At 49.5% G+C, this 27,686-nt stretch overlaps 1 protein-coding gene across 1 annotated transcript in view; it reads left to right on the forward strand.

Moving 5' to 3' along the window:
* ATP9B (ATPase phospholipid transporting 9B (putative)) overlaps window positions 1-27,686 on the forward strand; it is a 202,846-nt gene that overhangs the window by 19,050 nt on the left and 156,110 nt on the right. Inside the window, exon 2 of the mRNA XM_044295515.1 lies at window positions 13,560-13,735. Coding sequence (XP_044151450.1) covers window positions 13,560-13,735 — 176 coding nt within the window. The remainder of the gene's footprint in view (window positions 1-13,559; window positions 13,736-27,686) is intronic.

Here is a 27,686-nt window from a genome sequence, read left to right on the forward strand (position 1 = left end):
GATCAGTAAAGCGAGTGCGACCTATTTTATTATTTTACACTCTGCAGGGAGTTTTTTTTATACAATGTTAATCGATTATGCATCCATTTAGTATCAGACCCCAGACCAAACTTCATAAAGATATTCAGACCCCAGATCAGACACCCGAAATATATTTATGCCCTATATTTTTATCTGAGCACAGATCCCAGTGCAGACTATATAGTTGCCCACCTTGCTCCTATCCAGCAGTGAAGAGGGTAAGTATACCAGTTGATATTTATTGAATCAATTGTAGAAAATTGGAAGCCAGATATGACCAGATGTGTGACCAGGTGAGGCAAGCTAAAAATACAAGTCACTCCCGGTAAAACTAGGCAGGTTGACCAGTCTGCTTATGCACGGCCCCTGTATGGAGGTGCATAGCATCCTTGGAGTCTGTACTGTAGAACTGTAGGCCATATTATGGGTTATTCTACATTGCCTTAATAGGGTTGTCCCATGAAAAAAATATTCTACAGTTTTCAAGACAGCACTTAGATCTGGATACTTTTCTAAGTGCATGTAATTAAAAATGTTGTATAGCCACTGAGCTATTCACTAAAATGTATCTGTATAGCGCCACCTGCTGTTTGTTATTTTACTTAATTATTTGTCCTTGTCACTGAGAAGGCCGCACATGCTCAGTTTCATCTTTCAACTGCCTCCTGATATGTGATAGAGAGAAAAGACCTACAGAGGAAAAGACACTCCCCTTAAACTGCCAACTTGATATATATCTAGCAGAGCAAAGAATTGGGATATTTCTGGATCCATTTGAGGTACAGAGCTGGTCGCACATGCTCAGTTCTATCCATTAATTGCAACCAGCCCTACCAGTTATTAGAAGCTCTGAGTTACAGGGGGAGAGCTACAGCAGAAAGGATAAGCCCCCTGCGTTGTGATAGGGCGAGGGCTGCTGCAGAAAGAACACACCCTCTGAGCTGTCATAAGGAGAGAGCTGCAGCAGAAAGGACATACCCCCTGAGCTACCAGCTTGAAATAAATCTAACAGAGCTATTGGAGCAATGGATGGCTAAATCTCTGGATCCATGTGAGGTACAGGGCTGGTTCTAGCTGTGTTAGAAAGGTATTGACGTTTACTATATGATGTCTATTTTTATTTTTTACATTAATCATGGGATAACCCCTTTAATGGGTCCAAGGAAGTATAGCTTAATAATAAAATGTCTCTCACAACTCTTTTTTAAATGTATATTCACGTGGACTATTAGTGGTGTGGCATAATGATTATGAATCTGCATCAAGGTGATCTTGAGTTCCAGGGTTTTTATTTCCAATGGTAAACTAAAATGCATTTTTTTTTTTATGTACAGAGCACGCCTTGCATTTTGCACATCCAGTTCGAGCCACTAGAGAGCACACTGTCTGCATAATAGCCAGGACAGATAGCATCTCTGCTAAACAACCAGTGTGTTCTGCAGACAACTGTAAGCCACAGTAAGAAAACCACCATATTAATAGTTGTGCAGACTTTAAATCTGCAAGGAATACTGGGAGATTTCATCTCAGAAGCCTGCAAACTGTGAAGGCGGCTCTGCACTATAATACATATTATGTTTACAAAGCTACTCACCTTTTATGTAGATTAAATCTAATGTGAACCCTGCTGACAGGGTATTTAAACTGTGACACACATGGCTCCAATCAGGAGCTTCCCTTTAAACAATCACTGCCCTTTCAACAAACTGTGCATAAATAAACAGTACAAATGAAGAACTTTGTAAAATATCTTATTATAGAAAAATGCATCTTTATCTATTTACAAGCTCCTCCTTTCCTCTGTGCCAATATTTCACTCTAAATTCAATGCTGCAAGCGAGAGAGAGAGAGATGCTGCAGCTCTTAGTAACTATTTTACAGTCTCACCCTAGTGCTGGATTCACAGCTACACTGCTCAGTACTGCTGTGTAATGCTCTCCATGCTGCTCCTGCTTTTAGCAATCGACTATGTCACCTTAATGCTGGATTCACAGCTACACTGCTCAGTACTGCCGTATAATATTTTCCTGGGTGATCCTTCTGTTTTTATGTATGTGATAGATAGATACAAAGATAGATAGATAGATATAAAGGAACAAGATCTCCTCTGCTATGTGTGCTTCCTTTCTACAAACTGTGCATAATCAATAGCACAAGTGAAGATAAGAACTTTGTAAAATATCTTATTACAGAAGGATCCTTTTTGTCTATTTACAAGCCACTCCTTCATCCCCACCTATTGCTCCAATCATTCAATCTAAATTCAATGCTACAATCCACCCTGAGAGAGGCAGGGATGAAGATAAGCTATGAGATCACTGATGGATCGGGATACATCTGCTTCTCATAGAAGCCTTCCAGGAGGGGAGGAGGAGAATTTGGAGCAGCACAGTGAGAGAAAGTCATAGACAAACAGAAACGGCTGCTGCATCTTTTAGTAAGTATTTTACTGTCTCACTCAAATGCTGGATTTACAGCTACACTGCTCAGTACTGCTGTATAATGTTCTCCATGCTGATCCTGCTTTTAGCAGTCGTTTAACTATCTTACTCAAATGCTGGATTCACGGCTGCACTGCTCACTACTGCTGTATAACGTCCTATATGGTGCTCCTGCTGTTTTTTTGTAATGTATGATAGATATATAGATAAAGGGAGTAGGATCTCCTCTCCTATCTATACCGTGTATTGGAGACATCAAGCAGAGAACCTCCACCCACTAGCTCAATGAATACTGACAATTCGAGATACAGCCTGCAGAGGGAAACGCTAGCGACAAGTTCAGAATACAAGTCATATAATGATGGCGTTATTCCTCATGTAATACATGGAAGCCTATCCTGAAAGTCACCCGAAATGACGGGTGCTTTAAGAAAATCCTTAGTTTACATGTGCAAGGCAAATGACTGCAGTAACCATGTGACTCATAAATATAATCATTTCAGCCACAACGTAAAAACTAATGAGGTAAGTGAAAGATTTCTTCCTGCAATTAACTTCAAAGGCAGCAACTCCAAGAATGGCACATGTACTGTAACCCGAGTAATGAGAAACAGTTGGGCACAGGCTGCAGGAAATGTCTGCACAGCAATCACATTGTCCTCTTCTTCTACCACACTAATGCCCATGGCTGTGTAACAGGCCCATGTAGTACAGATCTGTCAGAAGGCGCCCATAGACTTTTCGGATTTTTTTAAAATGAATGGTTCTGCATACGGACCTGTAAAGAAACGTGTGCATGAGCCCTTAGTCCGGAATTTACCTTCTCTTTCATCAGAGGTTCAGACTGTTGCTCTGTCTATACCCCATGCTTTACACTGCAGCTCAGTTTCCTCAATTTAGCTGTTGTCTTAAAGTGCACTACATTTTGTCAGTGCCTACTTGTTGGTCTACACTGGGATTTGTACTTTTTCAGCAGTACCTCAATGCGAAATTAGGTCCCATAGCTTCAATGCTTAAAGGGGTTGTCCCACTTCATTAAATATGTTTTATCTAATTTATTTACCCCCACAGAACATATCTTCCTATCTATGTCATTATCAAAAAGCTACCTTTCTTTAAATAAATCCAGATATGCGATCCCTTCGTTTATTTCAGTATCCCATGGATACGGCCTCTTCTGGCCGGCCGCATCACTGTGCCGCGCCTGCGCACAACCGCTGAACACAGCCTCTCTATTCGTACGAGTACGCGCACGTCCGCGCATGCGCAGTTTATCCTGTGTGTCGGAGATAGCGCTGCGCATGCGCGAACACCCGCCAATAAGAAGAGACATGGGAGGAGGAGGGGAGGGGCTGTGGCCACTGCGCCACCAATGATGAAAACTGACCTGTAATACAAATACAGGAGGCGGGTGCCGGAATCAAATAGCCGGCAACCGACCTCTATGACAGGGAGCGGCACCTTAGGGGTTAACTGCCGCTGATCGCAGCCCCCTATCATAGAGGTCGGGTGCCGGCTATTTCACTCCGGCACCCACCTCCTGCATTTGTATTAACATTGGTGGCGCAGTGCGCCCCCACAACACCACAGTATAATAAACATTGAGTGCGGCCCCCCCCCCAGTATAATAAACATTGAGTGCGGCCCCCCCCAGTATAATAAACATTGAGTGCGGCCCCCCCCCAGTATAATAAACATTGGTGGCGCAGTGGGAAGTGCCAATGAGGGTTAAAAAATAAAATAAAAAATTAACTCACCTCCACCAATTGATCGCGCAGCTGCCGGTCTCCTGTTCTTGCTTCAGGACCTGTGGTGACGTCACTGAGCTAATCACATTACCATTATTATACTGGGGGGGGGGGGCGCACTCAATGTATATTATACTGGGGGGGGGGCCGCACTCAATGTTTATTATACTGGGGGGGGGCCGCACTCAATGTTTATTATACTGGGGGGGGCCTCACTCAATGTTTATTATACTGGGGGGGGGGGCCTCACATACATTGTCGGCTCCAGAAGGATGACTCATCCACATGAACGAGCACGCAAGGACTGAGCTCTCAGGGTGAGTCATGAGGAGGTGTGGCCGGCCTTCACTCAACTACAGGAGCCGAACCAGGAAGTTATCAGGACATTTACTGCTGGTAAGATTGAAAAAGCAAAGTGGGACAACCCCTTTCAGGACCTGTGGTGACGTCACTGAGCTAATCACATGGTCCATTACCATGGTGATGGATCATATGATGTACCATGTGATGACCACAGTGATGTCACCACAGGTCCTTTGACAGGTCCTAAAGAAAGAACAGGAGACCGGCAGCTGCGCGATCAATTGGTGGAGGTGAGTTAATTTTTTTTTTATTTTTTTAACCCTCATTGTATCACGATCGGCGTGACTATCACATACGTGACACAGAGGGAGGGAAAGAGGAAGGCCCTGCCCAAGTGAGAGGGAAGGTGGTGACCCCTGACTCACCTTGCGGCTGGCACCTGGCTGCCCTGACGTCCCTAGACGGGTTCCTCACCCGTACGCCGATCACGTGCCTAAAACCCTGGCTTTCCCTAAGATGAGCCCTAGATAGTGAACAGGGCGGTGGGAACACTAGTCCGCGCCATTAGCTCTAAAGGAAAACACCAAGGGGAGGACAGACAATACAGACTAAACATATAATCCCAGGTGGGCGACAACAGGAGACAACAAAAAGCCCAACAGGGATCCGGAGGGTAGCACTCTGGAACAACAACCAGGATTCACAGCTCCAGTGGGTCAGTATAGATGTCCAGGCAGGAAGCTCTATAACTGGCAACTAGAGAAGTGTGAGAGGAGAATATAAGGAGGTTGGGAGTGGCAGACAAGAAACAGCTGAGGAGGAGAAGCTACGGATCCCTGAGTGAGACAAAAAGGATTGCAAGGCAAACACAGAAAACAATCACTAAGAAACAACGTGATCTTTAGACATAGAGCGCGCAGCCACCCGCTGCGACTTCCTGACCCCGGGTATAACGGAGTCAGACGTGGCTCTTGACACCCTCGTGACAGTACCCCCCCTTTCACGAGGGTCCTCCGGACACTCAGGACCAGGTCTCTCAGGATGAGAGGCATGGAAAGCCTGAATTAACCTGTTGGCGTTTACCTCTGACGCTGGAACCCACATTCTTTCCTCGGGACCGTAACCCCTCCAATGCACCAGATACTGAAGAGAGCGGCGGACCCGACGAGAATCAACAATTCTGGATATTTGAAACTCCAGATTACCATCCACAATAACAGGAGGAGGTGGCAGCGGTGATGGTTCTAGAGGTGGAACATACTTCTTGAGTAACGACTTATGGAAGACGTTATGGATCTTAAAAGTCTGAGGTAGCACCAGGCGAAAAGCCACAGGGTTAATGACGGCTACTATTTTATAAGGACCAATGAACCTAGGACCCAGTTTCCAAGAGGGAACCTTCAACTTAATATTCCTAGTAGACAACCACACATAGTCATTCACTCCTAGGTCCGGACCTGGCGACCGTTTCTTATCGGCCATGCATTTATATTTACCACTCATATTTTTCAAGTTAGCTTGCACCTTCTGCCATACCGATGAAAGAGATGAAGAAAACCGTTCCTCTTCGGGAACCCCAGAAGACCCCCCCTCTTTGAAAGTACAAAATTGGGGATGAAAACCGTATGCACCAAGAAATGGTGACTTGCCAGTGGATTCCTGACAGCGATTATTTATGGCAAACTCGGCTAACGGTAAATATGATGACCACACCTCTTGGTTTTCAGACACAAAACACCTTAAATATGTTTCTAGGTTTTGGTTGGTAAGCTCAGTCTGTCCATTCGACTGAGGATGGAAAGCTAAGGAAAAGGACAAGTGTACCCCCAAACGGGAACAAAAAGCTTTCCAAAACTTAGAAATAAACTGGGTTCCCCGATCCGAAACCACATCGGAAGGGACCCCGTGAAGCTTCACGATTTCACTGATAAACACCTGAGCAAGAGTCTTAGCATTAGGAAGTGCGGGTAGCGCAATAAAGTGTACCATTTTGCTAAACCTGTCTACTACTACCAAGATAACTGTTTAACCCGCAGACAAAGGTAAGTCAGTGATGAAATCCATTGATAGATGTGTCCATGGCCTATTGGGGATGAAAAGTGGCAATAAAGACCCTGCTGGACGTGTATGAGAGACTTTCGCGCGTGCACAAGTAGAACAAGTAGACACGAAATCCATTACATCCTGACGCAACCTTGGCCACCAAAAACGACGAGACAATAGCTCCAAGGTTGCTTTACTACCCGGGTGCCCAGCAAGTGCCGAATTATGATGTTCCTTTAATAGTTCAAGACGCAGGTTTAACGGTACAAACAATTTCTCTGAGGGGCAAGAGGCCGGGGCGTCCCCCTGGGCCTCTAACACCTTTCCCTCTAGAACAGAGTGTACAGCAGAGACAACCACTCCTCTTTGTACCGGATCACTAACATTACCCCCTCCAGGGAAACTACGAGATAATGCGCCTGCCTTGGTATTTTTTGCCCCAGGACGATAGGTGATTACAAAGTTAAATCTGGTAAAGAATAGTGACCACCTAGCTTGTCTAGGGGTGAGACGCTTAGCCGATTCTAGGTACAGAAGGTTTTTGTGATCCGTAATTACCGTGACGGGGTGGATTGCTCCCTCTAAGAAGTGACGCCACTCTTCAAACGCCAGTTTAATCGCCAACAGTTCCCTATTTCCAATATCATAGTTCTTTTCTGCTGTAGATAACTTTTTGGAAAAGAAAGCGCAAGGACGCCATTTGCCAGGAGACGGACCCTGAGACAATACAGCCCCCACTCCCACCTCTGACGCATCTACTTCAACAATAAAAGGCTGGGAGACATCAGGTTGAATTAGAACAGGTGCCGAGGTAAATCTCTCTTTTAGAGAGGAAAATGCAATTTTAGCGGCGTCAGACCATTTAGAAAAATCAGTCCCCTTCCTAGTCATGTCAGTAAGGGGTTTAACGATCACTGAATAATTTTTAATGAACTTTCTATAGAAATTTGCGAAACCCAAAAACCGTTGTAGAGCTTTAAGGTTCTCAGGAAGATCCCAATCTAAAATTGCCTGGACCTTCCTAGGATCCATACGGAAACCTGAAGCAGATAATAGATATCCCAGGAACTGTATTTCCTGAACGGCGAAGACACATTTTTCTATTTTCGCATATAATTTATTCGTCCGTAGGACCTGCAGTACTTGCCTGACATGTACTTCATGTGTTTTCAGATCAGCCGAATAAATTAAGATAACATCTAGGTATATGACTACAAACCTGCCGATGAGATGACTAAAAATATCATTAACGAAATGTTGGAAGACAGCAGGGGCATTAGTCAGACCGAAAGGCATGACTAAATTTTCAAAATGCCCCTCAGGGGTGTTAAAAGCTGTCTTCCACTCATCCCCTTCCTTGATACGAATCAGATTGTAGGCCCCCCTAAGATCAAGTTTGGAGAACCACCTAGCACCCGCAATCTGATTAAAAAGGTCAGGAATGAGAGGAAGAGGGTATGGGTCTCGGATGGTTATCCGGTTTAGCTCACGGAAATCTAGGCAAGGACGCAGGCCCCCATCTTTCTTTTTAACAAAGAAAAACCCTGCAGCCACGGGTGAAGAAGAGGGTCTGATGTGTCCCTTAGCCAGACTCTCGGAGATATAATCTTTCATGGCTTGTCTCTCGGGACCCGAAAGATTATACAACCTGGACTTGGGTAATTTTGCACCGGGAATCAGGTTAACCGGGCAATCATAAGGACGATGAGGTGGTAGCTTCTGACAACCCTTTTCAGAAAAAACTTCCTCAAAGTCCGAAATAAATGTAGGTAGGGAAGCTATGGAGGCGATTAAGCAATTGTTATTTAAGCAATTCTCTCTGCAATGCTCACTCCACTCCAATATCTCCCTGGCCTGCCAATCCACCACTGGATTGTGCGCTACCAACCAGGGAAGACCCAATACCACAGGAGAGGGAAGGCCCTCCAGAACGTAACATGAAAGACACTCATTATGGTGGTCCCCTACCCGAAGGTGTAAGTTATGGACAATGTGAGTGAGGTTTCTCTGAGACAGAGGAGCAGAATCAATAGCGAATATGGGAATAGGTCTCTGCAGCGTACAGAGAGACAAACCCATAGTGCGGGCAAAATGGGCATCTATCAAATTTACCCCTGCTCCACTGTCTAGGAAAAAAGAAATAGACTCCGTCTTAACACCAAAAACAATAACTGCTGGCAACACAAATTGAGATGTTTGTATGGAGGAAACGTATACCCCCCGGCTGACATCCTCCGCACAGCCTGGGGTTAGTAGTTTTCCGACGGTCTTTTGTTTTTGAGAAAGGAGGGACAGACATTAATGAAATGACCCCTCCCCCCACAGAAAAAACAAGCCCCCCACCTACGGCGAACCTCAGGAGGACGGACCTGACGAGAAGTTCCTCCTAGCTGCATAGGCTCATCTAAGTCAGTACAGACTAACTGCTGCTTGGGAGAGGTTACCGATTGCTCAGGAATTTTCAATCTCTCCCTAAGACGTCTATCTATTCTGATAGAGAGTGACATAACAGCATCAAGGGAAAGGGGGGTCTCATACAGCGCAAGCGCATCCTTAACCCTTTCGGATAACCCAGAGCAGAACTGACTCCTGAGAGCCGGGTCGTTCCACTGAGTATCCGTAGCACACCTACGGAACTCTGAGCAATATTCCTCTGCTGGCCGATCTCCCTGTAGGAGTCTCCGTAACTTCGACTCAGCCAGGGCGACTCGGTCAGGGTCATCATATATGAGACCCAAAGCCCCAAAAAATCCCTCCACTGACCGGAGAGCCTGGGAACCAGGGGGTAACGAGAACGCCCAGGATTGCGGGTCCCCCTGAAGCAGGGAAATAACAATCCCCACCCGCTGTTCTTCATTACCTGAGGAGTAAGGGCGCAGCTTAAAATATAATTTGCAGGCCTCACGGAACGTCACAAATTTGTCCCTTCCCCCAGAAAATCTGTCAGGAAGAACAACCTTGGGTTCTGTAACAACCTGGTTACCCATAGCAACCGCTGGGCTTGCGGTCTGCTGCATTTGCTGCTGTTGTTGGAGGACAGACGCCTTCAATCCTGCCACCTCCAAAGACAGGCCTTGAAGCTGTTTTGCCAAAGCAGCAATAGGATCCATATTGGATTCTAAGTAGAGAGAATTTATTTATTATTTTTTTTTTCTCCTAAAAAATAAGGGCCAGTTATAATATCACGATCGGCGTGACTATCACATACGTGACACAGAGGGAGGGAAAGAGGAAGGCCCTGCCCAAGTGAGAGGGAAGGTGGTGACCCCTGACTCACCTTGCGGCTGGCACCTGGCTGCCCTGACGTCCCTAGACGGGTTCCTCACCCGTACGCCGATCACGTGCCTAAAACCCTGGCTTTCCCTAAGATGAGCCCTAGATAGTGAACAGGGTGGTGGGAACACTAGTCCGCACCACTAGCTCTAAAGGAAAACACCAAGGGGAGGACAGACAATACAGACTAAACATATAATCCCAGGTGGGCGACAACAGGAGACAACAAAAAGCCCAACAGGGATCCGGAGGGTAGCACTCTGGAACAACAACCAGGATTCACAGCTCCAGTGGGTCAGTATAGATGTCCAGGCAGGAAGCTCTATAACTGGCAACTAGAGAAGTGTGAGAGGAGAATATAAGGAGGTTGGGAGTGGCAGACAAGAAACAGCTGAGGAGGAGAAGCTACGGGTCCCTGAGTGAGACAAAAAGGATTGCAAGGCAAACACAGAAAACAATCACTAAGAAACAACGTGATCTTTAGACATAGAGCGCGCAGCCACCCGCTGCGACTTCCTGACCCCGGGTATAACGGAGTCAGACGTGGCTCTTGACACCCTTGTGACACATTGGCACTTCCCACTGCGCCATCAATGTTTATTATACTGGGGGGGGCGCACTCAATGTTTATTATACTGGGGAGGGGCCGCACTCAATGTTTATTATACTGGGGGGGGGGCCGCACTCAATGTTTATTATACTGGGGGGGGGGCCGCACTCAATGTTTATTATACTGGGGGGGGTCTCACTCAATGTTTATTATACTGGGGGGGGGGGGCCTCACATACATTGTCGGCTCCAGAAGGATGACTCATCCACATGAACGAGCACGCAAGGACTGAGCTCTCAGGGTGAGTCATGAGGAGGCGTGGCCGGCCTTCACTCAACTACAGGAGCCAAACCAGGAAGTTATCAGGACATCTACTGCTGGTAAGATTGAAAAAGCAAAGTGGGACAACCCCTTTAAAGGGACACTCCCATCAGGAAGGGGTATTTTTTTACTCAATGTTCATAGCGTTTTTTGGCTGTTTGTCTTCATTTTTAATGCTCTAGTACTGCCAAAATAAAGAAATTCAAAATATTGTGTAGCAGTCAACACAAATGATTCGACCTCCTATATAGATAGGTAATCCATTGTCATTTTACTGCTGCTGTGAGAGAAAGTTGTTATCTGAGGGGTAATCCTGATAATGATAGTAGGTGTCGAATTGGAAAAAGCTCTATTGTTCTCTTGATTGGCCTGGATAAAGATGCCCAGAGAAGAGCATTGAATTGACTAGCGTACTGTGTGATGCTCTAATTGAGTGACTACAGGGGGTCTCTATGGTCACATTCATGGTCTGACAGAGTCAAGCACGGCTGTTCAAACGAAGAGGAAGTTAAAGAGTCAGGAACGGAAGTAGAATGCACAGAGTGACTTCAAAAAAATGATAACCTGGGGATAATCCACAGGTTTTTTTTTAAATAAAAAAATAATATGTGTTAACGTGTGATATTTTTATGGAAATGTTAGATCACTGGGGGTCCCAGTGCTAAGACCCTAACCAGTCACCAGTAAGAGGGTCCCAAGTCCCTGTTAGATCTGCAATAGCACTACATCCATGACCAGAGGTTTGGTGAGCATATACTCTGCTGTCCATACCAACTGTATGGCAAACTTTGGAAACAAGTGCCCTCACTTGCTATGGAGTCATAATGGAAGCTATGGTGGTGTCATGGACTCTTGGGACAGACCCGAATAGTGTCTGATGGACCCCCATTGACTTAAAATTAGGGCCTGTGCGTAGATCTGTAGATCAATGAACCGACGACGGTATATATCTAGGGTGAATTATATAACAAAACAATCATTATTTACCTTACCGATCCCCTACCGATTGTATCTGGTACCTGTTTCGGTCCCCGCGCCTCTTCACTTTCTGGTTTCTATCTCGACACACAAGAAACGGTTTGGACTGCTGACTCAGCCAATCACTGGTGGCTTTGAGCAGTCCAAGTCATCTCCTGCAAGTCAAGCCTGAGACCAGTGGCAGGGGATCGGTAAGGGGAATCGCGATCATGTCCTAAGGCTACTTTCACACTAGCGTTTTTTTGCGGATCCGTCATGGATCTGCAAAAACGCTTCCGTTACAATAATACAACTGCATGCATCCGTCATGAATGGATCCGGTTGTATTATGTCTTCTATAGCCATGACGGATCTGTCTTGAACACCACTGAAAGTCAATGGGGGACGGATCCGTTTTCTACTGTGCCAGATTGTGTCCGAGAAAACGAATCCTTCCCCATTGACTTACATTGTGTGCCAGGACGGATCCGTCTTGCTCCGCACCACATCGCGGACAGAAAAACGCTGCAGGCAGAGAATGGAGACTGAACGGAAGCAAACTGATGCATTCTGAGCGGATCCTTTTCCATTCAGAATGCATTAGAATGCAAACTGATCCATTTTGGACCGCTTGTAAGAGCCCTGAACGGATCTCAGAAACGGAAAGCCAAAACGCCAGTGTGAAAGTAGCCTAATTTCATAATATTCTATAGAGTGTCAGTCTTACGTATAGCTATGAGTACAGCGTTCATGTTATTTACCCCAATCTATACCCTATAAATAGTATTTTCTACTAGCCAAAGTATGTGAAACGGCAGAAAATCTTTATGATCCCAGAGCAATGGTATAATAACATCAGAAGATAATATTATGCTGTATTAATCTATCACTAACCTCTAGGCGATTCCTTAAACATCACTTCCCAATCCCCATAGGCCCATACCTAGCTCAATTTGTAGAACACCAGCTCCTATAGGGTGACACCTGCTGGCCAAAGGGCAGTATAACAATAACAGAATTCTATCATGTAGACTATTATGCAGATGCAGAATGCTACACATCCTAACTTGATTTGACCTCTGGATACCCAATCTTTTTATAATCACCTAATGGTATTCCGTAAGCGCCACTAATATAACTTCATAGCGGAGTACCCTTCAAGCCCTGTATCTAAACGTCACCAACCACCCATTTTGGTCTAATACCATGTATATCTATGGACACGTACATGCATGCTGACTGCGCAGGGAATCAGTCTGGAGCATGCACGAGCAGGTGCAGCCACATATGTGACCGGACCATGGACGGCAAAGCAAGAGCGTGACAGTGTTGTTGCTATGAGACATCAGCATCTGCAATCCAGCGAGGAGGACCCTGCAGTCTGAGGACCTGACACCCCTTCTGTCTTGTTTCACTCTATGAAAGCCACAGGTTAGTGTGATATTAGGATCCAGTGGACAGACACGGGTGGATCTGAGAAATCTTACATCGCAAGTAGTATTGGAATGTAGTGTATGTGTCTGGTTCATATAAATGTGTATATGGTGGAGAGATAGACTGATAGATAATAGATAGATAGATATGGAAAAGATAGATATGAGATAGATAGATAGATAGAGTAAATATAGTAGATAGATTATCAATTGAGTTTACATTGTCGTATTAATGTCATGTAAACGTCTGTATCCAATGACACATTTCCTAAGTTTCCATATGTACCATGGACACACAGTAATGAAGCATAATATCTAGACATGTGTATAAAGTCCATATAGATATATATGGATAGATATATAGGAAATTCCTTCATCACAATTCGCCGACATTTCCATCCACCATTCCCCCGTAACCCTTCCACTTACGTAGGAAACCCGTACTCTCCGCCGATGTCCCAATCCACAGCACTGCATGGAGAGGAGGACAGAGGAATGCCATTAGCACTGGACTCCCATCTGGATCAGCTTCCCCTCGGAGACACGCTCCATGACTCGGAGACACATCCTTACCCGACAGTCACCAAAAACTCTCCGCTGAGCCATACATTAAAAAGCCTAGAGCCCGTGCCTGCCGCCTTCCACGTAGGACGGATCCTTGGATGCCACAGACGTGTTTACGAGGAGCATAGTGTCCTTATGTAGTATTGTTACTCTGCTGTGCCGGCTTCACTCTGCAATGCATTATTCCCAATCTTTATTATCAGCAATGTCACCAATATAGTCCCCAGGAGGTAGCATTGTGGGCAGGGGGGATCATACGCTGCATGTATGCATTCAGTCATTCCTTAGGAGAAACACATGCACATACAACCTGTCACCCCCGTCCCCGGACGCAGACATAGCGCAATCACTGACCATTTCCTCAGAGCCCTTCTGCTTCCTGCATTCATTGGATTAGACGAGCGCCCTCCAAACTGACTGCCTGTACTACGTGTCTCACATGAAACTGCAGGCGGCATTGCTCAGCGGCCTTATTGCTTGCCTCACTCCGCTGGTGCAGCTATATGTTCTCAGCTTGCCGGCTGTGTGCCAGCATTAACTCTCTAATAGCCAGGATGCTGATCTACGTTTAAAGCAGGCAGGGGAAAGCTGGAAAAAATTGGAGCTGAATGTAACGGATGTTGAGTTACTTATTGATTAATTTGATCTGTTTTCAGCAGCCCCCTCTTTACCTTTAGGATAGACCATTAGGCACAGTGGGCAGGTGCCTATGGCTAGACCTTCCAGGAAGGGAGTCATGCTGTGTCTACTGTGTGAGGAAGGTACTGCTGCCATCATCACAAGGATAAGCAAGGGTGGTACTGCTATGATGTCTGGGGCAAGGGGAGGGAAAGGCACTGCTGTCACTACTGGGGGATAAGCACTGCAGTCACTACTGGGGGATAAGCACTGCAGTCACTACTGGGGGATAAGCACTGCAGTCACTACTGGGGGATAAGCACTGCAGTCACTACTGGGGGATAAGCACTGCAGTCACTACTGGGGGAAGAGCACTGCAGTCACTACTGGGGGAAGAGCACTGCAGTCACTACTGGGGGAAGAGCACTGCAGTCACTACTGGGGGAAGAGCACTGCAGTCACTACTGGGGGAAAAGCACTGCAGTCACTACTGGGGAAAAGCACTGAAATCACTACTGGGGGAAAAGCACTGTTGTCACTACTGGGGGAAGAGCACTGCTGTCACTACTAGGGGGAAGAGCACTGCTGTCACTACTAGGGGGAAGAGCACTGCTGTTACTACTGTGGCAAAAGCACTGTTGTCACTACCGTGGGTGGGGGAGAGTACTGTTGTTACTACCAGGGGGGGGGGGGGAGAGCACTGTTGTCACTACCGGGGAGGGGTACTGTTGTCACTACCAGGGGTGGGGGGAGAGCACTGTTGTCACTGTCAGGGGGGAAGAGCACTGCTGTCATTACCGGGAGGAAGAGCACTGCTGTCACTACTGTGGGAAGAGCACTGCAGTCACTACTGTGGGAAGAGCACTGCAGTCACTACTGGGGGAAGAGCACTGCAGTCACTACTGGGGGAAGAGCACTGCAGTCACTACTAGGGGAAGAGCACTGCTGTCACTACTAGGGGGAAGAGCACTGCTGTCACTACTAGGGGGAAGAGCACTGCTGTTACTACTGTGGCAAAAGCACTGTTGTCACTACCGGGGGTGGGGGAGAGCACTGTTGTTACTACCAGGGGTGGGTGGAGAGCACTGTTGTCACTGTCAGAGGGGAAGAGCACTGTTGTCATTACCGGGGGTGAAGAGCACTGCTGTCACTACCGGGAGGAAAGCACTGTTGTCACTACTGGGGGAAGAGCACTGCTGTCACTACTAGGGGGAAGAGCACTGCTGTCACTACTAGGGGGAAGAGCACTGCTGTTACTACTGGGGCAAAAGCACTGCAGTCACTACTGTGGGAAGAGCACTGTCGTCACTACTGTGGGAAGAGCACTGCAGTCACTACTGGGGGAAGAGCACTGCAGTCACTACTGGGGGAAGAGCACTGCAGTCACTACTGGGGGAAGAGCACTGCAGTCACTACTGGGGGAAGAGCACTGCAGTCACTACTAGGGGAAAAGCACTGCAGTCACTACTGGGGGAAAAGCACTGAAATCACTACTGGGGGAAGAGCACTGCTGTCACTACTAGGGGGAAGAGCACTGTTGTCACTACTAGGGGGAAGAGCACTGCTGTTACTACTGTGGCAAAAGCACTGTTGTCACTACTGTGGGAAGAGCACTGTTGTCACTACCGGGGGGGGGGGGGGGTACTGTTATCACTACCACTACTGGGGGGCGGGGGGGAGGAGCACTACTGTCACTACTGTGGGAAGAGCACTGCAGTCACTACTGGGGGAAGAGTACTGTTGTCACTACTGTGGGGGAATTCATTGTCACTACTGGGGGGGGGGAATCACTGCTGTCACTACTGGGGGAAGAGCACTGCTGTCACTACTGTGGGAAGAGTGCTACTGTCACGCGCACTGCTGTCATTACTGGGGGGAGGGGGGGGAGAGCATTGCTGTCACTACCAGGTGGGGTGAGGGGAAAGAGCACTGCTGTCACTACTGGGGGTAGAGCATTGCTGTCACTTCTGGGGGTAAAGCATTGCTGTCACTTCTGGGGGAAGAGCAATGCTGTCACTACTGGGGGAAGAGAACTGCTGTCACTACTGGGGAAAAAGCACTGTTGTCACTACTGTGGGAAAGGCACTGCAGTCACTACTGGGGGAAGAGCACTGCTGTCATTACTGGGGGAAGAGCACTGCTGTCACTACTGGGGGAAGAGCACTGCTGTCACTACTGGGGGAAGAGCACTGCTGTCACTACTGTGGGAAGCGCAGTGCTGTCACTACTGGGGGAAGTGCAGTGCTGTCACTACTGGGGGAATAGCACTGCTGTCATTACTGTGGGAAGAGCACTGCAGTCACTACTGGGGGAAGAGTACTGTTGTCACTACTGTGGGGGAATTCATTGTCACTACTGGGGGGGGGGGAATCACTGCTGTCACTACTGGGGGAAGAGCACTGCTGTCACTACTGTGGGAGGAGTGCTACTGTCAAGCGCACTGCTGTCATTACTGGGGGGGAGGGGGGGGGGAGATCATTGCTGTCACTACCAGGTGGGGGGAGGGGAAAGAGCACTGCTGTCACTACTGTGGGAAAGGCACTGCAGTCACTACTGGGGGAAGAGCACTGCTCTCATTACTGGGGGAAGAGCACTGCTGTCACTACTGGGGGAAGAGCACTGCTGTCACTACTGGGGGAAGAGCACTGCTGTCACTACTGTGGGAAGCGCAGTGTTGTCACTACTGGGGGAAGCGCAGTGCTGTCACTACTGGGGGAATAGCACTGCTGTCACTACTGGGTGGGGGGAGGGGAAAGAGCACTGCTGTCACTACTGGGGGTAGAGCATTGCTGTCACTTCTGGGGGTAAAGCATTGCTGTCACTTCTGGGGGAAGAGCAATGCTGTCACTACTGGGGGAAGAGAACTGCTGTCACTACTGTGGGAAAAGCACTGTTGTCACTACTGTGGGAAAGGCACTGCAGTCACTACTAGGGGAAGAGCACTACAGTCACTACTGGGGGAAGAGCACTGCAGTCACTACTGGGGGAAAAGCACTGCAGTCACTACTGGGGAAAAGCACTGAAATCACTACTGGGGGAAAAGCACTGTTGTCACTACTGGGGGAAGAGCACTGCTGTCACTACTAGGGGGAAGAGCACTGCTGTTACTACTGTGGCAAAAGCACTGTTGTCACTACCGTGGGTGGGGGAGAGCACTGTTATTACTACCAGGGGGAGGGGGGGGGGGGGAGAGCACTGTTGTCACTACCAGGGGTGGGGGGAGAGCACTGTTGTCACTGTCAGGGGGGAAGAGCACTGCTGTCATTACCGGGGGGGAAGAGCACTGCTGTCACTACTGTGGAAGAGCACTGCAGTCACTACTGTGGGAAGAGCACTGCAGTCACTACTGGCGGAAGAGCACTGCAGTCACTACTGGGGGAAGAGCACTGCAGTCACTACTAGGGGAAGAGCACTGCTGTCACTACTAGGGGGAAGAGCACTGCTGTCACTACTAGGGGGAAGAGCACTGCTGTTACTACTGTGGCAAAAGCACTGTTGTCACTACCGGGCGTGGGGGAGAGCACTGTTGTTACTACCAGGGGGAGGGGGGAGCACTGTTGTTACTACCGGGGGGGGGGGGGGAGGGTACTGTTGTCACTACCAGGGGTGGGGGGAGAGCACTGTTGTCACTGTCAGGGGGGAAGAGCACTATTGTCATTACCGGGGGTGAAGAGCACTGCTGTCACTACCGGGAGGAAAGCACTGTTGTCACTACTGGGGTAAGAGCACTGCTGTCACTACTAGGGGGAAGAGCACTGCTGTCACTACTAGGGGGAAGAGCACTGCTGTCACTACTAGGGGGAAGAGCACTGCTGTTACTACTGTGGCAAAAGCACTGTTGTCACTACTGTGGGAAGAGCACTGTTGTCACTACTGGGGTGGGGGAGAGCACTGTTGTTACTACCGGGGGGGGGGGAGAGCACTGTTGTCACTACTGGTGGGGGAGGGTACTGTTGTCACTACCAGGGGTGGGGAGAGAGCACTGTTGTCACTGTCAGGGGGGAAGAGCACTGCTGTCATTACCGGGGGGGGGGGGGGGGGGGGGAGAGCACTGCTGTCACTACTGTGGGAAGAGCACTGCAGTCACTACTGTGGGAAGAGCACTGCAGTCACTACTGTGGGAATAGCACTGCAGTCACTACTGAGGGAAGAGCACTGCAGTCACTACTGGGGGAAGAGCACTGCAGTCACTACTGGGGGGAGAGCACTGCAGTCACTACTGGGGGAAGAGCACTGCAGTCACTACTGGGGGAAAAGCACTGCAGTCACTACTGGGGGAAAAGCACTGAAATCACTACTGGGGAAAGAGCACTGCTGTCACTACTAGGGGGAAGAGCACTGCTGTCACTACTAGGGGGAAGAGCACTGCTGTCACTACTGGGGGAAAAGCACTGCAGTCACTACTGGGGAAAAGCACTGAAATCACTACTGGGGAAAGAGCACTGCTGTCACTACTAGGGGGAAGAGCACTGCTGTCACTACTAGGGGGAAGAGCACTGCTGTTACTACTGTGGTAAAAGCACTGTTGTCACTACTGTGGGAAGAGCACTGTTGTCACTACCGGGGGGGGGGGGGAGGGGTACTGTTATCACTACCAGGGGTGGGGGGAGAGCACTGTTGTCACTGTCAGGGGGGAAGAGCACTGCTGTCATTACCGGGGGTGAAGAGCAATGCTGTCACTACTGGGGGGGGGGGAGCACTGCTGTCACTACTGTGAGAAGAGCACTGCAGTCACTACTGGGGGAAGAGTACTGTTGTCACTACTGGGGAATTCATTGTCACTACTGGGGGAAGAGCACTGCTGTCACTACTGTGGGAAGAGTGCTACTGTCACGCGCACTGCTGTCATTACTGGGGGGAGAGGGGTGAGAGCATTGCTGTCACTACCAGGTGGGGGGAGGGGAAAGAGCACTGCTGTCACTACTGGGGGTAGAGCATTGCTGTCACTTCTGGGGGTAAAGCATTGCTGTCACTTCTGGGGGAAGAGCAATGCTGTCACTACTGGGGGAAGAGAACTGCTGTCACTACTGGGGGAAAAGCACTGTTGTCACTACGGTGGGAAAGGCACTGCAGTCACTACTGGGGGAAGAGCACTGCTGTCATTACTGGGGGAAGAGCACTGCTGTCACTACTGGGGGAAGAGCACTGCTGTCACTACTGGGGAAAGAGCACTGCTGTCACTACTGTGGGAAGCGCAGTGCTGTCACTACTGGGGAAAGCGCAGTGCTGTCACTACTGGGGGAATAGCACTGCTGTCACTACTGGGTGGGGGAGGGGAAAGAGCACTGCTGTCACTACTGGGGGTAGAGCATTGCTGTCACTTCTGGGGGTAAAGCATTGCTGTCACTTCTGGGGGAAGAGCAATGCTGTCACTACTGGGGGAAGAGAACTGCTGTCACTACTGTGGGAAAAGCACTGTTGTCACTACTGTGGGAAAGGCACTGCAGTCACTACTGGGGGAAGAGCACTGCAGTCACTACTGGGGGAAGAGCACTACTGTCACTACTGGTGGAAGAGCACTGCTGTCACTACTGGGGGAAGCGCAGTGCTGTCACTACTGGGGAAGAGCACTGCTGTCACTACTGGGGGAAGAGCACTGCTGTCACTACTGTGGGAAAAGCACTGCTGTCACTACTGTGGGAAAAGCACTGCTGTCACTACTGGGGGAAGAGCACTGCTGTCACTACTGGAGGAATAGCACTGCTGTCACTACTGTGGGAAAAGCACTGCTGTCACTACTGGTTGGAAGAGCACTGCTGTCACTACTGGGGGAAAGAGCACTGCTGTTACTACTGTGGCAAGAGTACTGTTGTCACTACTGGGGGAATTCATTGTCACTACTGGGGGAAGAGCACTGCTGTCACTACTGTGGGAAGAGTGCTACTGTCACGCGCACTGCTGTCATTACTGGGGGGAGAGGGGTGAGAGCATTGCTGTCACTACCAGGTGGGGGGAGGGGAAAGAGCACTGCTGTCACTACTGGGGGTAGAGCATTGCTGTCACTTCTGGGGGTAAAGCATTGCTGTCACTTCTGGGGGAAGAGCAATGCTGTCACTACTGGGGGAAGAGAACTGCTGTCACTACTGGGGGAAAAGCACTGTTGTCACTACTGTGGGAAAGGCACTGCAGTCACTACTGGGGGAAGAGCACTGCAGTCACTACTGGGGGAAGAGCACTACTGTCACTACTGGTGGAAGAGCACTGCTGTCACTACTGGGGGAAGCGCAGTGCTGTCACTACTGGGGAAGAGCACTGCTGTCACTACTGGGGGAAGAGCACTGCTGTCACTACTGTGGGAAAAGCACTGCTGTCACTACTGTGGGAAAAGCACTGCTGTCACTACTGGGGGAAGAGCACTGCTGTCACTACTGGAGGAATAGCACTGCTGTCACTACTGTGGGAAAAGCACTGCTGTCACTACTGGTTGGAAGAGCACTGCTGTCACTACTGGGGGGAAGAGCACTGCTGTTACTACTGTGGCAAGAGCACTGTTGTCACTACTGTGGGAATAGCACTGTTGTCACTACCGGGGGTGGGGAAGAGCACTGTTGTCACTACCGGGGGTGGGGGGAGGGCACTGTTGTCACTACCAGGGGTGGGGGGAGAGCACTGTTGTCACTGTCAGGGGGGAAGAGCACTGCTGTCACTACCGGGGGGGGGGGGGGGGGAAGCACTGTTGTCACTACTGTGTGAAGAGCACTGTTGTCACTACAGGGGGTGGGGGAGAGCATTGTTGTCACTACCGGGTGGGGGGGAGGGCACTGTTGTCACTACCAGAGGGAGAGCACTGTTGTCACTACTGGTGGGGGAGGGTACTGTTGTCACTACCAGGGGTGGGGAGAGAGCACTGTTGTCACTGTCAGGGGGAAGAGCACTGCTGTCATTACCGGGGGTAAAGAGCACTGCTGTCACTACCGGGGGGAAGGGGGAAGCACTGCTGTCACTACCGGGGGTGGGGGGAGAGCACTGTTGTCACTGTCAGGGGGGAAGAGCACTGCTGTCATTACCAGGGGTAAGAAGCACTGCTGTCACTACCGGGGGGGGGGGGGAAAGCACTGTTGTCACTACTGTGGGAAGAGCACTGTTGTCACTACCCGGGGGTGGGGGAGAGCACTGTTGTCACTACCGGGGGGGGGGGAACAGTTGTCACTACTGGGGGTGGGGGGAGGGCACTGTTTTCACTACCGGGGGTGGGGGAGAGCACTGTTGTCACTACCGGGGGGGGGGGGAACAGTTGTCACTACTGGGGGTGGGGGGAGGGCACTGTTTTCACTACCGGGGGTGGGGGAGAGCACTGTTGTCACTGTCAGGGGGAAGAGCACTAATGTCATTACCGGGGGTGAAGAGCACTGCTGTCACTACCGGGGGGGGGGGGGGAGAGCACTGCTGTCTGCTGTCACTACTGGGGGTAGAGCATTGCTGTCACTTCTGGGGGTAAAGCATTGCTGTCAATTCTGGGGGAAGAGCAATGCTGTCGCTACTGGGGGAAGAGCAATGTTGTCACTACTGGGGGAAGAGAACTGCTGTCACTACTGTGGGAAAAGCACTGTTGTCACTTTTGTGGGAAAGGCACTGCAGTCACTACTGGGGGAAGAGCACTTCTGTCATTACTGGGGGAATAGCACTGCTGTCACTACTGTGGGAAAAGCACTGCTGTCACTACTGGTGGAAGAGCACTGCAGTCACTACTGGAGGGAAGAGCACTGCTGTCACTACTGGGGGGGAAGAGCACTGCTGTCACTACTTGGGGGAAGAGCACTGCTGTTACTGCTGTGGGAAAAGCACTGTTGTCACTACTGTGGAAAAAAGCACTGTTGTCACTACCGGCGGTGGGGGAGAGCACTGTTGTCACTACCGGAGGGAAGGGGGGGGGGGGGGGAGAGCAACTACTGGGGGTAGAGCAGTAGAGCATTGCTGTCACTTCTGGGGAAGGACATTGCTGTCATTACTGAGGGGAAAGGCACCGTTGTCATTACTGGGGGAAGGGCACTGCTGTCACTACTGGGGGAAGGGCACTGCTGTGGTGAAAGGGAAACACTTCTCATCACTGTTGGGGCCAATCTTGTTGTTTTCATTTTGAGATTCATCAGAGACTGATGACTTATCCTCAGGAAAGTTCATCAGTATTTGATCGGTGGGGTCTAAATTCTGGGTCCCCTGCCAATTAGTTGTTGGAAGGGGCCGTATCAAGCGTTATGTCCTCTTCTTTGGCATGTGACGACACACCCATCGATCACAGGGACTTTGTGCAGCTCACTCCCATTAAAGTGAATGGTAGTAAGCTGCAATACCAGGAACAGCCACTATACAATGTGCAGCGCTGTGCTTGGTAAATGAAAAGGCCGCAGCACTCATTAAACTGTTACTGCCACTTTAAGCAGTTGATCTGAGAGGTTGGGGGGAGGGGTCATTGATATTTAATTACTGCAAAAACTCAGTAAACTTTATCTATGAATATAATTTGCATAAAAACGTGAGCTTGCAGAACTGTGAATGCTGCTCTGCAGCACAATATTGGCTGTAACTCGGGATCAGCACAAGATAAGCAATGCAATGAATTGAGATAGCTACTAAACTTTTTACGTAGATGAAGCCTATGTTTAAACTAATATGGTGTCCAAAGGTGGGAATAGACAAGAAAGTTATAACAGAAGGGGGTTACTATAGACCAGTATGGCGTGTTAGCATGTTGTGGTGGGAGAACCAGGTAAATGACTTTAGTCCATATTTGCCATGCACAATAGTATGCATTGGGTACTCTGTAAATTAATTAAAGACAAAGATAAAATAATGACATCATCAGTACTGGTTCACTATATTATTTATGTTATATAAAGGGCTTTGGACATTATATGGCAGTAATACTTGATCTATGTACTCTAACATGTACCTTTCACAGCAATGCTGGAAAGCGCCAAGCTCGTGAGTAAATGTCGGTTGTGCTGACATCCAGTGGCCAAAGCAAAAACTGCACAATTCATTTTCATGTTAAAAAACACTCCAAATTAAAGAAGAAAAAAATGATTTTTTTGAAGGCGTACAAGTTCCCCCCCCCCATACAAATACAGCTTTATTCTTATTGTTTTTATGTATGGTAATTTAATGTTAAAGGGGTTATCCAATGATTAATGTAAAAAAAAAATTAAATCAGACATAATTTAGTACATGACATTCTTTTTATAACACAGCTAGAACCAGCCCTGTACCTCCTATGGATCCAGAGATCTCCTCATCCAATGCTCCAATTGCTCTGCTAGATTTATTTTAGAGCTCAGGGAGCGAGTCCTTTCTGCTGCAGTTCTCTCCTTTGATTTGACAGGGCCAAGTGTGATTATGTTTTCACTGCCTGGCCCTGTCAATCAAAGTGCAGAGAGCTCAGCCATTGCAGAGAGAGCAGAGCCTCTAGGTGTAACGGTAACGCCCCCGTTGCTCCTAGAGGCTCATTTGCATATACTAAAACATAATATTTCTTAGCAATGCGGGCACATATGAACATGGGACCAACACAGATGCCTTCAGCTGCCAAGCGCACATGTAACAGGTCAGCCAGTGTCATAGGTACAAACAGGGGCGTTGCTAGGGTCTGAAGACATCCGGGGCACGAGCCCACGTGAAGCCACGCCCCCATCCCATGAAGCCACGCCCTCATCGCCACTGGGGGGGGGGGGTGCCTTCACAGTAGTTATTAACCCCTTTTCAGCAGTGAATGGGGTTAGTAACTACAGTGGAGGGCCTAGCCGTCTGGGCAATCCCACAGATCCCTCCCTCCCCATATCAGTGCCATCCACAGATCCCCCTCCCCATAACAGTAACATCCATAGATCCTCCTCCCCAAAACAGTGCCATCCACAGACCCCCCTCCCCATAACTGTTCCATCCACAGACCCCCCCTCCCCATAACTGTGCCATCCAAAGATCCCCCTCCCCATAACTGTGCCATCCACAGATCCCCCTCCCATAACTGTGCCATCCACAGATCCCCCTGCCCATAACTGTGCCATCCACAGATCCCCCTCCCCATAACTGTGCCATCCACAGATCCCCTTGCCCATAACTGTGCCATCCACAGATCCCCCTCCCCATAACAGTGCTATCCACAGATCCCCCTGCCCATAACAGTGCCATCCACAGATCCCCCTCCCCATAACAGTGCCATCCACAGATCCCCTGCCCATAACAGTGCCATCCACAGATCCCCCTCCCCATAACAGTGCCATCCACAGATCCCCCTGCCCATAACAGTGCCATCCACAGATCCCCCTGCCCATAACTGTTCGATCCACAGATCCCCCTGCCCATAACTGTTCGATCTACAGATCCCCCTCCCCATAACTGTTCCATCCACAGATCCCCCTGCCCATAACAGTGCCATCCACAGATCCCCCTGCCCATAACAGTGCCATCCACAGATCCCTCTGCCCATAACAGTGCCATCCACAGATCCCCTGCCCATAACAGTGCCATCCACAGATCCCCCTGCCCATAACAGTGCCATCCACAGATCCCCCTGCCCATAACAGTGCCATCCACAGATCCCCCTGCCCATAACAGTGCCATCCACAGATCCCCCTGCCCATAACTGTTCCATCCACAGATCCCCATGCCCATAACTGTTCCATCCACAGATCCCCCTCCCCATAACTGTTCCATCCACATATCCCCCTCCCCATAACTGTTCCCTCCACAGATCCCCCTGCCCATAACTGTTCCCTCCACAGATCCCCCTCCCCATAACTGTTCCATCCACAGATCCCCCTCCCCATAACTGTTCCATCCACAGATCCCCCTGCCCATAACTGTTCCATCCACAGATCCCCCTGCCCATAACTGTTCCATCCACAGACCCCCCTCCCCATAACTGTTCCATCCACAGATCCCCCTCCCCATAACTGTTCCATCCACAGATCCCCCTCCCCATAACTGTTCCATCCACAGATCCCCCTCCCCATAACTGTTCCTCCACATATCCCCCTCCCCATAACTGTTCCATCCACATATCCCCCTCCCCATAACTGTTCCATCCACAGATCCCCCTGCCCATAACTGTTCCATCCACAAATCCCCCCCCCTATAACTGTTTCATCCACAGATCCCCCTGCCCATAACTGTTCCCTCCACAGATCCCCCTCCCCATAACTGTTCCCTCCACAGATCCCCCTCCCCATAACTGTTCCATCCACAGATCCCCCTCCCCATAACTGTTCCATCCACATATCCCCCTCCCCATAACTGTTCCCTCCACAGATCCCCCTGCCCATAACTGTTCCCTCCACAGATCCCCCTCCCCATAACTGTTCCATCCACAGATCCCCCTCCCCATAACTGTTCCATCCACAGATCCCCCTGCCCATAACTGTTCCATCCACAGATCCCCCTGCCCATAACTGTTCCATCCACAGATCCCCCTCCCCATAACTGTTCCCTCCACAGATCCCCCTCCCCATAACTGTTCCATCCACATATCCCCCTCCCCATAACGTTTCCATCCACATATCTCCCTCCCCATAACTGTTCCATCCACAGATCCCCCTGCCCATAACTGTTCCATCCACATATCCCCCCCCCTATAACTGTTTCATCCACAGATCCCCCTCCCCATAACTGTTCCATCCACAGATCCCCCTCCCCATAACTGTTCTATCCACATATCCCCCTCCCCATAACTGTTCCATCCATCCACATATCCCCCTCCCCATAACTGTTCCATCCACAGATCCCCCTCCCCATAACTGTTCCATCCACAGATCCCCCTGCCCATAACTGTTCCATCCACAAATCCCCCTATAACTGTTTCATCCACAGATCCCCCTGCCCATAACTGTTCCATCCACAGATCCCCATGCCCATAACTGTTCCATCCACAGATCCGCCTCCTCATAAGTGTTCCATCCACATATCCCCCTCCCCATAACTGTTCCCTCCACAGATCCCACTGCCCATAACTGTTCCCTCCACAGATCCCCCTGCCCATAACTGTTCCCTACACAGATCCCCCTCCCCATAACTGTTCCATCCATCCACATATCCCCCTACCCATAACTGTTCCATCCACAGATCCCCCTGCCCATAACTGTTCCATCCACAGATCCCCCTGCCCATAACTGTTCCATCCACAGATCCCCCTCCCCATAACTGTTCCATCCACAGATCCCCCTCCCCATAACTGTTCCATCCACAGATCCCCCTCCCCATAACTGTTCCATCCACAGATCCCCCTCCCCATAACTGTTCCATCCACATATCTCCCTCCCCATAACTGTTCCATCCACATATCCCCCTCCCCATAACTGTTCCATCCACAGATCCCCCTGCCCATAACTGTTCCATCCACAAATCCCCCCTATAACTGTTTCATCCACAGATCCCCCTGCCCATAACTGTTCCATCCACAAATCCCCCCCCCTATAACTGTTTCATCCACAGATCCCCCTCCCCATAACTGTTCCATCCACAGATCCCCCGCTGGGTAAGGTACATAGGCTCAGCAGGGCACTGGGGCCAGGGTGAGGGAGAGGGCACAGTATTCTAACTAGTCGACCAGGCTCTGGCTGACACACTCTTGAAGTATGCCGCGCTGCCGCCCTCACCTTGCTACCATGTCCAGCAGGCGCGCAGCGTGATGTGAGTCTTCAACTCTGCCACCAGCCTGCACGCTTTGCCTCCGCCGAGTCCGCCCCTCCCCTATGCAGTCAGTCGCTGTGCGCTGCGCTGCTGAGTCCTGAATGAGTAAACCTCCGCCCGGCGCCAGTAGTCCGCAGGTAAGTGCGGGCTTGCCGCGGTACTGGTCAGGAGGGGGGTGGGGGTTGAATTGGTTGTTTGCAGGATTTGCCACTGGCTGCCCAGGCTAGGGACCAATTAATTAAGAGCCCTGCCGGCTGCCGCCCTGGAATGCTACCAGGCAGGCAGCATAACATTCGGGGCACTAAACAAAACATCCAGGGCTCAAGCCCCGGATGTTTTGACCTAGCGACGCCACTGGGTACAAATCTCCTGACAGATGCCCTTTAATAATAATCCTGTCTCAGCCTTTTGCAGGAAGTTGGGTGGGTATCAGGATCTGCACCCAGCTCAGTTAGTTAGTCTAGACTGAAGTTCAGAGAGGAAGGAAGCATTGCTCTGTGCTCCCTCTTCTTAGACACAGAAAGCTTCAGAGACTAAGAGATCTCTGCAAGATATACAGAAAAAGAGGGAGATAAAGGAGACTAAAAAATTTGCATGGCTGAGCATTGGAGTCAGTAAGGTAACCTGCTACTACAGCTATTCAGATTTTGCTGCAGTGAGGGACACTATTAAGACACCCTTCATACTTGGACACATCCTGGCCAGATGTGCCATCAAGACCCTGTATCGTGCAGTGGACACTACAGCCATTATTGCCAAGGCACTGTTGCCCACTATACATTCCACTAAGAGA

This window comes from Bufo gargarizans, chromosome 5 (genome assembly GCF_014858855.1).
Source record: "Bufo gargarizans isolate SCDJY-AF-19 chromosome 5, ASM1485885v1, whole genome shotgun sequence".
Classification (NCBI taxonomy): domain Eukaryota; kingdom Metazoa; phylum Chordata; class Amphibia; order Anura; family Bufonidae; genus Bufo; species Bufo gargarizans.